We start from the raw sequence: 9,990 nt of genomic DNA, 5'->3' as shown, positions 1-9,990 counted from the left end.
ACATGGGTAGTGCTGGGACCGTAGCAATGATAGGATGTGGGTGGGTATGCTTGTGCCTTGGGAAGTGCTCCCAGTCTCACCCACCTTCGCCTTAGCAAGACTGATGGAGAGCCCCTGGGCCTGCAGAGTACTGTGATGTTACGTGGCCTTTGCTAGAACTGAATACAGTTATGAGGTCTGTTCTTTGCTTTTCAGTTTATGACACTTAAGGGACTACCACTTGGGAGTCAATGCAGTGAAGCAATACCTGGTTAGAAGGTGCTGATGCTGTTTTGTTTTTTTAAGATTATGGCTGAAATCAAAACATTTAGGCACTGTCAGCACTCAGAGACTGACAGAAACACTGTCCTGATAGGTAAGAGTGTGAGACCCACTCGGGGCCCCAGCTGCACCAGCTGTGCTTCTGGGACACAGAGCTGGCCACTGGAATCTCTGAATGTCCATTTCCTCATCTCTAAGGCAGTAGGTAATGGTATCTCCCTCCCAGGGCTGTTGTGAGAACATATAGGAAGCAAGTAAATCTCTTAGCTCAATGCCAGCCATGAAGTCAGTGGGTGTTCAATGAGCCTTTTCCCTGCTGAAGAAGTCATAAAGGAGAAAAGATTGAAGGTTTGAACAATATAAATACTCTTTAAGTGGGTTTTTCGATAGCTTTAGAAGAACAGATCAGTCAGGGGGAAAGTAGAACGAGAATTATCAGTGGAGAAGTTTGACCACTGCCTCTTGCTCACTTTATTTGTCCATTAAAATTTTTGCACACACTTCCATGCTATGCTTTTTGCTAAGATCTAGCACTTTCAACTCTGTTGAAAGAGGTCTGCCCCACGTATCTTATTGAAGCAATAGGTATCACCTAGCAATTTGATACAAACAGGAGAAACAACTCTCTCTAGGCAAACTTTGTCCGTATGTTCAGATGGTTGTAAATAAACTCACCCAGTGTTTATTCCTAACAAGAACTGAAAAATGATAACCCAAAGGAAGGACAGAAATACCTCTTCTGAAGTAGATTCTATCTAGCACCCATGAAGTAGGTTTGGTAAGCCACTGAGTTTTTGAGGTAAAAACAAAAACTCTTCCTGTGAGCCAAGCATGGGGATATCATGCCAGTTCTATTATGGAATATCCATGTGTGGCCCTGAAACTGGCCTAAGTGTGACTTGTAAGTTAATGATTACCCTAGCAGTTGTCTAAACTACTTGGTTTCACTAGACTGCAAGCACTTCACCTGCAGTGGAATCTCCAGAAAGCAGCATGTTCCCTTTGCTCTTTGGGGCTGGACTGGTGGTTCTGAACCTAGTGACTTCTGCTAGGAGCCAGAAGACAGAACCCCTTAGTGGCTCTGGGGACCAGCTGCTCTTCCATGGAGCAGATCAATCTGACTTTGCCATCATGATCCCTCCAGGAGGCACAGAATGCTTCTGGCAATTTGCCCGCCAGACTGGATACTTCTATTTCAGTTATGAGGTGAGTACATGGGCCCCTCTGGCCATACTGGGGACTTGCTTTTTTGTTTCCTTTTGCAAAGTGGGTCAGGTTTTATTCAAATAGAAGATTCTGGTTGTCTTTATTATGCTGTGATTCCCTACCTGTTAATGAAATGGACCTGCATTTAGATGGAAACTCTTGATGGATGAATAATCACTAAAACATATGGCTTGACTTCTCAAACTGGGGGCAACGGAGGTGTGCTCAAAGCCATGGGACAAACAGACTGCCTCTTCCTGGAGAGGTAATCATATATTAACTCAGATTTGGAGATGAGAGAGAATCCATTTTTTAAAATAATAAAACAATAAGGATATGGTACAAAGTCGAATGAAAACTTACATGAACTTTGGCAACAGACCCTTAGATTTCAAAGATGCTTCAGTTTATGGGACTGGGGGAGCCACATTTAGTCTCCCTCTTTAAGGGGTAATTCTGGCAAACTACAGAATCACTGGCTCAAGGTCTCTCTATTTGGCCAGACAATCCTCTGTTTCTTAAGGAAGGTTAATGTTTTCAAGTTGCCTGTTTACAGGCCAAGGACATTTATCCATCCTGTGGTCTTACACCACAGTGCCCAAGGATGGTGAACTCAATAGTAAAGTCAGAGGCTGTTAATTTCCTTTGTTCTTCATCTTAGAAACCTGTTAACTTTCTAAATTTTGTTTACATAGTAATAGACTATGTTGATCTTATTCCATTGCACTGTAACTCAAAGCTTATTTTAAATTAGCTTATCAGAGCCTTTTCTTGTCTCTGAATTTACAAGAGAACAGTAGCTACTAGTAAGCTCACTGTAGCCTGGGCTTATCAAGACCCAGCTTGAGGAGAAGTGCCTCCCGAATGCCTTATTTATTTGCTGTCAAGCAGCAAGTAAACCCAAGTCTGGGACACCACCAGGGAAGTCAAAACCAAGCAAGTTCAATCAACTCGACAGCCAAAAACATACATATCAATCGATATACACCAGATGTATGTTCTGAGACAGGTCTTCTTAAAAGGAGTGTTACTGGCATTTTGGGCAATTCTTTGTCTTGCAGTACTGTTTCTAACGTGGCAGGATGTTCAACATTGCTGTCTCTTCCTACCCACCCCCCCAACACCACTGTTGTCTCAATCAAAACTCCCAGGGAGGATTGGGCAGTACCATCCCTGATTGAGACCCACTGCGCTGATGATCAGGAATGTCAATCTTAGCACTTAGCTAGCTTTCTGGTGATGTAGCAGGGGCTTTTCTCCCTCTTTAATGTGTCTTGGCAGGTGCAGCGGACACTGGGAATGTCACATGACCGACATGTTGCTGCCACTGCACATACCCCACAGGGTTTCCTCATAGACTCCTCTCAGAATGTTCGAGGCCAGATAAACTTCTCTACCAAAGAGACAGGTCTGTTTTAATCACCACAGTTACTGTAATAATCATAAGTTTCTTTGAAACTGGGTCAATAATGAGGAAGTACTGAAATTACTCAAGTACATGAAATGTAAAAGCTCTGGCTTTTTCACACAGGGATCATCAAGCAGTAGGGGGACTAAACCGCCTTGAACACCAAAAACTATCCTTCCAACACCAACATCAAATCTTTATTGGAGACTGCCGGCGGCAGAGGACATTAAGTGGCAGGCTGTCCACTGGCAGATTCAGGACAGGGTCTCCAGGTGACTAATTATTGTCCAGAAGCTCAGTTTTATATCATTGTCTCCAATTGATCAGGTTATGAGAAAGTGACCAAAATAGACCCATTTAAAATACAGAATTCCAATTAACAAATTTATTATAGGATAGCATTTCTTTCTAGTTATCATAATACTTGAGGCAGTTACTAAACAGCAGACTCAGAACGAAAGGAAATGCATAGCCATGAAAACATCCACATTCCACAACAAAGCACTTCTCCAGCCACCAGAAAACTTCTACAGCCAGATCAAGTCTGTCCCCACCTTGGACAACATGGGTCAGTTTTTTGGGGTTTTTTGTTTTTTCTAAGAGCGAGCGAGTGAGAGCGCAAGCACGCACGAGAGCAAGCACACAAGTGGGGGAGGGGCAAAGGGAGAAGGAGAAGTAGACTCCCCACTGAGCAGGGAGCCCTACACATGCGGCTTAATCCCAGGACTCCAGGATCATGACCCAAGCCCAAGGCAGATGCTTAACCAACTGAACCACCCAGGCACCCCCCCCGCATGGGGTCAGTTTTAATTGCCCTATCAGCTGGGTATACGAAAAAAGACAATGTTTTTCAACAGGGGCATAAAACAATCCTTCATTGTGTAGCACAGGATATTCAGCATCTTTGGCCCCTACCTGCCAGTAGTGCCTTCCAATCATTTTGACAATCAGATACACTGCCACACCTTTCTAATCCCTCTCCTCCCCACTCCCATACACAAAGGATGGCGACCCCAGTTAAAAACCAGCACCAGTACATACCCTAAACCATCAGTTCCTGTACAAACCACCTTGCAGAAGTTACTCCATCCAGCAGAATAGCTTCTTTCATTCAAAACACATCAATTTTTTCTCTAGTTTCAAGTTCAAGATGGTATCCCCCAGCTCTAATGGTATACAAGAAGCAGGAAAACACCAGGCTCTTAATTTCAATTCCTTTTGTTAAGCAGAAAAGCTTCAAAAAGAGATGTGAGAAATATAAGTTGAAAAAGACGGAGAAAACATTGTTTTCAATCTAGTATAGAACTTAATAAATTTACTTACAAATTTACTAATTTATAGAACTAAGTTACTAATATTTGGCAAAACACAGTATTGTAACTGGTACTTAGTAAAGTAAGTTTCATGGAATATCATATAAGGTATTCCACATCAAAAATTGGATCTTTTTACTTCCTAAGTAAAAAGAAAGAACTACAGTAGCACCTTTAACACTGGTAAACATGTATCTCCAGGGAAATCTAGACGGTGGTAGGTCAACAAAGGGTGGAAACCAAGATTTGGTAATGATCTAGGGATTCCTACAGGTTTTTATCAGCTTTGTCTAAAAAATCAGCAAAATCACTTTGGTTCTGTGCAAGTGTACCTCAATTTTGGAGTCTTCTATGAGGGGCCTGAGATGGACCACAAACAGAAGAATGAAAGAAAACAACTGAATGATACTCTGGATGCAATTGAGGTAACTATTTTGTGGGAGATTGTGGAAACATCCTTGGAAATAAGTAATATCATCTGAGTGAGAGCTCATTTGGGGAGAAACCAAACAGGCACAGGGATCTGAAACCTTTAATTTTTAGGACTTAGAGCTCTTGAAACTCCTCACTTGTTTTATACCAGGAGTTGGCAAACTATGGCACACAGACTAAATCTGGCCCACTGCCGTTTGTCTTTTTAATTAAGATAGAATTCACCATTTTAAAATGTACAATTCTGCGGTTTTTAGTATATTCCCAAGGTCCTGCCACGATTGCATCTAATTCCAGAACAGTTTCATCACCCCAAAAAGAACTCCATACCCTTTAGTCACTCTTCCTTCTCCATGCCCCCCTCCCAGTCCTGGGCAATCATTCACTAATCAACTTTGTTTCTATAAATTTGCCTATTCTGTACATTGTATGAGTGGAATCATACAATGTGGTCTTTGTTTCTGGCTTCTTTCACTTAGTGTGTTCTCAAGGTTGATCCACATTGTAGCAAGTATTAGTACTTCATTCCCTTTTATGGATGACTAATATTCTCTTGTATGACTATACCACATTTTGCTTATCCACTCATCACTTCATAGACATTTGGGTTGTCCACTTTTTGGCTATTATGAATAATGCGGCTATAACATTTGCATGAAGTTTTTTGTAAACATGTTTTCATTTCTGTATACCAAGAAGTGGTATAATCTGGTGGGTCATATGGTAACTGTTTAGCTTCGTGAGTATAACTGCTATTTTTCAGTAGCTAAACCATTTTACACTCCCACCAGCAGTATCTGATGGTTTCAATTTCTCCACATGTTTGCCAACATGCCACTGTCTCTTTTATTATAGCCGTCCTAGTGGGTGTGGAGTTCTATCTTACGGTTTTGAGTTCTGGCTCCCTAATGGCTAAGGACGTTGAGCATCTTTTCATGTTTTTTGGCCATTTGTATATCTTCTTTGGAGAACTGTCTATTCAATCCTTTACCCATTTTATTTTATTTTTATTTTTTTTTATTTTTTAAGATTTTATTTATTTATTTGACAGAGAGATAGACAGAAGAGCACAAGCAGAGGGAGTGGCAGAGGGAGAGGGAGAAGCAGGCTCTGCACTGAGCAGGGAACCCGATGCGGGACTCGATCCCGGGACTCCAGGATCATGACCTGAGCCGAAGGCAGACGCCCAACCATCTGAGCCACCCAGGCGCCCCTCCTTTACCCATTTTAAAATTGGGTGGTCTTTTTATTGAGTTATAAGTTTTTTATATATTCTAGATGTAAGTCCCTTATCAGGTAAGTGATTTGCAGACATTTTCTCCATTCTGTGGGATGTCTTTTCACTTTCTTGATAGTATTTTTCAATGCACAAAAGCCCACTGCCTGTTTCCATAAATGAAGTTTCAATGAAACACAGCTATGCTCATTTGACAATTACATATGGCTGCTTTTGTGCTAACAATAGCAGAGTTTGGTAGTTGCAACAGGGATTATATTGCCTGCAAAGCCTAAAATATTTACTGTCTGGTCCCTTAATAGTAAGTTTGCAGGGTGCCTGGGTGGCTCAGTTGGTTGGGCGACTGCCTTTGGCTCAGGTCATGATCCTGGAGTCCCTGGATCAAGTCCCGCATTGGGCTCCCTGCTCGACAGGGAGTCTGCTTCTCCCTCTGACCCTAACCCCTCTCATGTGCTCTCTCAAATAAATAAATAAAATCTTAAAAAAAAAAAGTAAGTGTGCAGGCCTTCGTCTTCTACCGTGTACAAAGAACAGAAGACATTGCCAGAACGGCAATGACGTACGGAATACATGCCTAAATCTAAAAATACTCTGAAAGAGCCTTCTAGTTTCAGCACTGAAATTTTTCATTATGAAATTATATCTTTTTAAACTAAGTCCAGACCTTTTTTTTCATATACAGCAAAACCGGCTTTACTAACAACTACAGTAACCAACTTACTACATATCATAAAATTATAAGTAAGTTGCTCAGCTTCCAGATAACTTAGATTAGTGCTTGTGAGCACCCAAGTGAGACTAGATGGGAGGTAGGGAGGACCCTCTTTTTATTTCACTTTCTGTCCCACAGGAGAATACACGGAAGGTGCAAAACAATATCTTTCACATGTGGAGATACTACAACTTTGCCCGCATGAGGAAAACGGCTGACTTTTTCCTTCTCCAATCAAATTATAACTATGTGAACTGGTGGTCGACAGCTCAGAGCCTTGTTATTGTTCTTTCTGGAATCCTGCAGTTGTATTTCTTAAAGCGTTTCTTCAATGTCCTGAAGACTACAGACACAAAAAAGCCAAGATGCTAAGCCAAAATGACTATAGCACCTTAGCTCTTTTCCTCTGGGATAGAAGCTTTGTCAAAGTTTCAGTCAATTAAGCTTTGTAAAGTTACTGGAAAAAATCAATTTATCTTGTTAGAACATCTTAGTCTATTGCTCTCCTTTCCTCTCCAATTGCCTCAAAATGGCAATAAAATAATAAATGTGCAAGCTTTGATATTAACTATTACTAAAGCGTGTACTAAATGCTACCATCAAAATACTGTTCAACATACAGCAGTCCCTTAACCTTTACTAAGTCTATCTAGAGGGTTAACACAGAACCTTGGGAGGGAGAAGAGTTGAAAAAAATGGGACAAAACATATCTCAGTTTTATATGTTACATACAAAAACAGGAATTGGTAGACTGCTTTTTTGTAGTTAAAAATTTTATTTTTAGAGATGTCACCTTTGGAATTTAAAATAAGCAGGAAAAAAAGAAAAAAGCAATATATTTAAAGAAATCGTTTATAATACGGCAGTTTTAAAAAACTTAGTGGAATTTTTTCATTTCTAAAAAATATTTCAGTAATTCCAAAAATAATTTTGTCAGGCATGGGCAAGGTTGGAGGAGCTGAATTATTTCAGTGTCTCTGATTAGTGCTTTCTCTCTAGTCCAGTCAGGTAAGTAAAGGTTTGTAAGGGAAATCACGTTTTAAGAAATCAAGGTGATGAAAAAAACATTAGCCTGGGATCATACCATCTAAGAAAAAGGAGAACAAGAACCAAGATATATAATCAAACTATACTCATGAGATCCTATCCTTAGTAATAGAAATACCCAGTATATGCAATATAAAAATAATTCTTACCATTTATTTAAACCTAACATTTGCCAGGCACTGTGCTAATAAGTGCTTTACAAACATGATTTCTAATTCTAAAACCATTCGTAGGTAGATGGTTAAAGCTGTTTTTTGAAGCAGAAGAAAATAAGCTTATCAAAGTTTAATGACACCTCTAAAGCCATATAGCTGGTAGGTGTGAGAACTGGGGTTTGAATCCAAGGTTTTCTTCCACACCACACAGAACCTATTATATAGAAAATTAGCAGAACAAATTGCTATTATTTTATCCAAATTTCGTTTGTAAAATCCCATACATGACCTACCGTTCTAATATGGCAATATCTGACTTTCATGGTATTAATAAATAATGAAAATCTATCGTGTTCTTATCGTGAGTTTGGAAAAGTATTATCACAGATAACAATAAGCTACCTATTCTTGTCCTCAGTTCCAATGACTTAGAACCTGTTACTCAAGACAAGAAGCCCTCTGATTCAAATATAAAACACAGTATTCTATTTAGTCACAAAGATCCGAAACACCGTTTTTGAGCCATTTCCGCATAAGAATCCAGCCTGCATTCGTCCATAATAGAAAGAATATGAAACTAAGAAGTCCCTGAAGAAGTCACAGTGTTGACAAAATTCAACATGATGATGGAGCCTACACAGACACAGGAAACAAAGCTAGGCCCTTCCACACAGCCATAAGTCCTCGCGATGATTTCGTTTTAAGTCAAAGTCTCTTCATGCCGCACATATTCCCCAATGTCTGCTTGATGAAATACCACAATCGCCATGGGGTCTACTTTCCTGCAGTCTTGTGTAGACTTTGCTGCCACCCCAAAACCCTGGGATTCAAAAGAAGAGACACTGATTCACTCAAGTCATTCAATAGGCACGCATTGAGGGGTAGAAATAATGAAGATGAAAAAAAACAGTTCTTTGAGAAATTTGAAAGGTGCTGAGAATTTAGTCTCTAAAGCGCACAGACTGAAAATACATCCTTCTTGATTAAAAAGATACCTGATTTTTATAACAGCTACCATCTCTACTCACCAAAGGGACGTCTGCCATGGAGTACACCACCACTCCCTGGTACTGACAAGTATTTTCGGTGATTCGACCCAGTCCAGATTTCAACACATGGTTCCCATAAAGGAAGGACTGCTCTGCTCCAGGCTTTATCCACACTTTATACTACAAAAAAAAATAATTAAATCCAAGAGACATTAAAATGCTAATTATTGTATCCCTGCAGATAAGCCCGCTGCTGGATATGTGATTAATTTCTTGAATGCATTTTAAGGAAAAGAGAAAAACGATGGTTATCTCAAATTGTTCACTCCCTAAAAAGAACTGCCAGGACGTTCTTTCTTCAACTCTACAATCTCTCTCATGGATAGCTCAAAAGCTTTTACTGGATCCCTCTATGCTCTCACCAAAGCCACCAATTTGCTTTTTTTTGAGTGAGGTCTGCATAGGCTTTTCTACTCTGCGGGACATAACTACGACTTTGCAACCACACAGCATTCCCATGCCAGAACCCCAACCATGCCCAAGCAGCAAGTCCTGCAAACATCTCCGTGTGCTGGCACTGACTCCGTGGCAGAGAAGCTGCCCAATTATCTGCGTTCTGACGTGGCCCCCATCTTTGACTTCCTTCATCCCCAGTGGGCGAATGAATACCATCCTACAAACCTTGGCATAGGGTGCAAGGTAATCCAGAGCTGTGACGTGCAACCGGAACTTGTGAGTCTTAGTGAATTTTCCGAAGCAGGTCCCCAGCGACACCAGCTTGTCCCCGGAGATGTTGGCGGCCAACTTCAGAATCTTCTCACTGAAGGGGTAAGGAAGAAGAAGGGGTCAGATGAGGGAAGCTGGTGGGACCCAGTCCTCCACCCGGGTCCACTGCTGTCCGCCCGGCGCCGCCTCACCTCACGTAGTACACCCGGTCGTTGTGCAGCCTGAAACAGTAGGTGCCGTCGGGCCTGTCGACCAGCAGCTGAAGGTTCTCCCCGATGCTGAAGGCAAAAGGATGACTGGAGACAGCGCCCCAACAGACTCCTCCCGGCCCCGCGCCCCCACTCTACCCGCGCCCTTCCTGCCACACACACATTTCCCCTTCCCCTCCGCGCCCTCTTACTATTTCGCTATCTTCTCAAACATTACGCGGGTCTCTTCTTCAGTCAAAGGCCGCATTTTCCCGCTGGGTTACAACACCGAATCCGCGTGCCTCAGAGGCCGGA

At 41.5% G+C, this 9,990-nt stretch overlaps 2 protein-coding genes across 4 annotated transcripts; one reads left to right on the top strand and one right to left on the bottom strand.

Annotated features, from left to right (window-relative positions):
* The first annotated feature begins 1,193 nt into the window (after positions 1 to 1,193).
* On the top strand, positions 1,194 to 7,170 carry TMED6 (transmembrane p24 trafficking protein 6). Of its 2 annotated transcripts, none has more exons than XM_044922270.1 (4): positions 1,194 to 1,467; positions 2,749 to 2,875; positions 4,516 to 4,613; positions 6,708 to 7,170. In XM_044922270.1, the coding sequence occupies exons 1-4, from the start codon at positions 1,255 to 1,257 to the stop codon at positions 6,939 to 6,941; spliced, it is 672 nt and encodes a 223-aa protein (XP_044778205.1). In that variant the 5' UTR covers positions 1,194 to 1,254; the 3' UTR covers positions 6,942 to 7,170. The 2 variants fall into 2 exon arrangements, with proteins under 2 accessions (XP_044778205.1, XP_021558958.1); XM_021703283.2 differs by having other exon boundaries at positions 4,462 to 4,613.
* An 844-nt stretch (positions 7,171 to 8,014) lies between these two features.
* NIP7 (nucleolar pre-rRNA processing protein NIP7) lies at positions 8,015 to 9,974 on the bottom strand. Of its 2 annotated transcripts, XM_021703294.1 has the most exons (5): positions 9,888 to 9,974; positions 9,679 to 9,765; positions 9,443 to 9,581; positions 8,801 to 8,941; positions 8,015 to 8,592 (listed from the first exon to the last, which is right to left on the bottom strand). In XM_021703294.1, the coding sequence occupies exons 1-5, from the start codon at positions 9,941 to 9,943 to the stop codon at positions 8,473 to 8,475; spliced, it is 543 nt and encodes a 180-aa protein (XP_021558969.1). In that variant the 5' UTR covers positions 9,944 to 9,974; the 3' UTR covers positions 8,015 to 8,472. The 2 variants fall into 2 exon arrangements, with proteins under 2 accessions (XP_021558969.1, XP_044778143.1); XM_044922208.1 differs by lacking the exon at positions 8,801 to 8,941 and having other exon boundaries at positions 9,888 to 9,944.
* Positions 9,975 to 9,990: the final 16 nt, after the last annotated feature.

The sequence above is a fragment of the Neomonachus schauinslandi genome, chromosome 16 (genome assembly GCF_002201575.2).
Source record: "Neomonachus schauinslandi chromosome 16, ASM220157v2, whole genome shotgun sequence".
NCBI lineage: Eukaryota > Metazoa > Chordata > Mammalia > Carnivora > Phocidae > Neomonachus > Neomonachus schauinslandi.
This window is presented reverse-complemented; position numbering and strand designations above follow the sequence as displayed.

What these genes read in the sequence shown, in the direction of transcription:
- TMED6 (XM_021703283.2), top strand. Translation starts at nt 1,255, where the DNA reads ATGTTCCCTTTGCTCTTTGGGGCTGGACTGGTGGTTCTGAACCTAGTG. An exon ending in ACTTCTATTTCAGTTATGAG is followed by an intron (nt 1,468 to 2,748) that starts GTGAGTACATGG and finishes GTGTCTTGGCAG; the next exon opens with GTGCAGCGGACACTGGGAAT. An exon ending in ATACTCTGGATGCAATTGAG is followed by an intron (nt 4,614 to 6,707) that starts GTAACTATTTTG and finishes TCTGTCCCACAG; the next exon opens with GAGAATACACGGAAGGTGCA.
- NIP7 (XM_021703294.1), bottom strand. Translation starts at nt 9,943, where the DNA reads ATGCGGCCTTTGACTGAAGAAGAGACCCGCGTAATGTTTGAGAAGATA. An exon ending in GACCGGGTGTACTACGTGAG is followed by an intron (nt 9,582 to 9,678) that starts GTGAGGCGGCGC and finishes TTACCCCTTCAG; the next exon opens with TGAGAAGATTCTGAAGTTGG. An exon ending in CCATGGCAGACGTCCCTTTG is followed by an intron (nt 8,593 to 8,800) that starts GTGAGTAGAGAT and finishes TTTGAATCCCAG; the next exon opens with GGTTTTGGGGTGGCAGCAAA.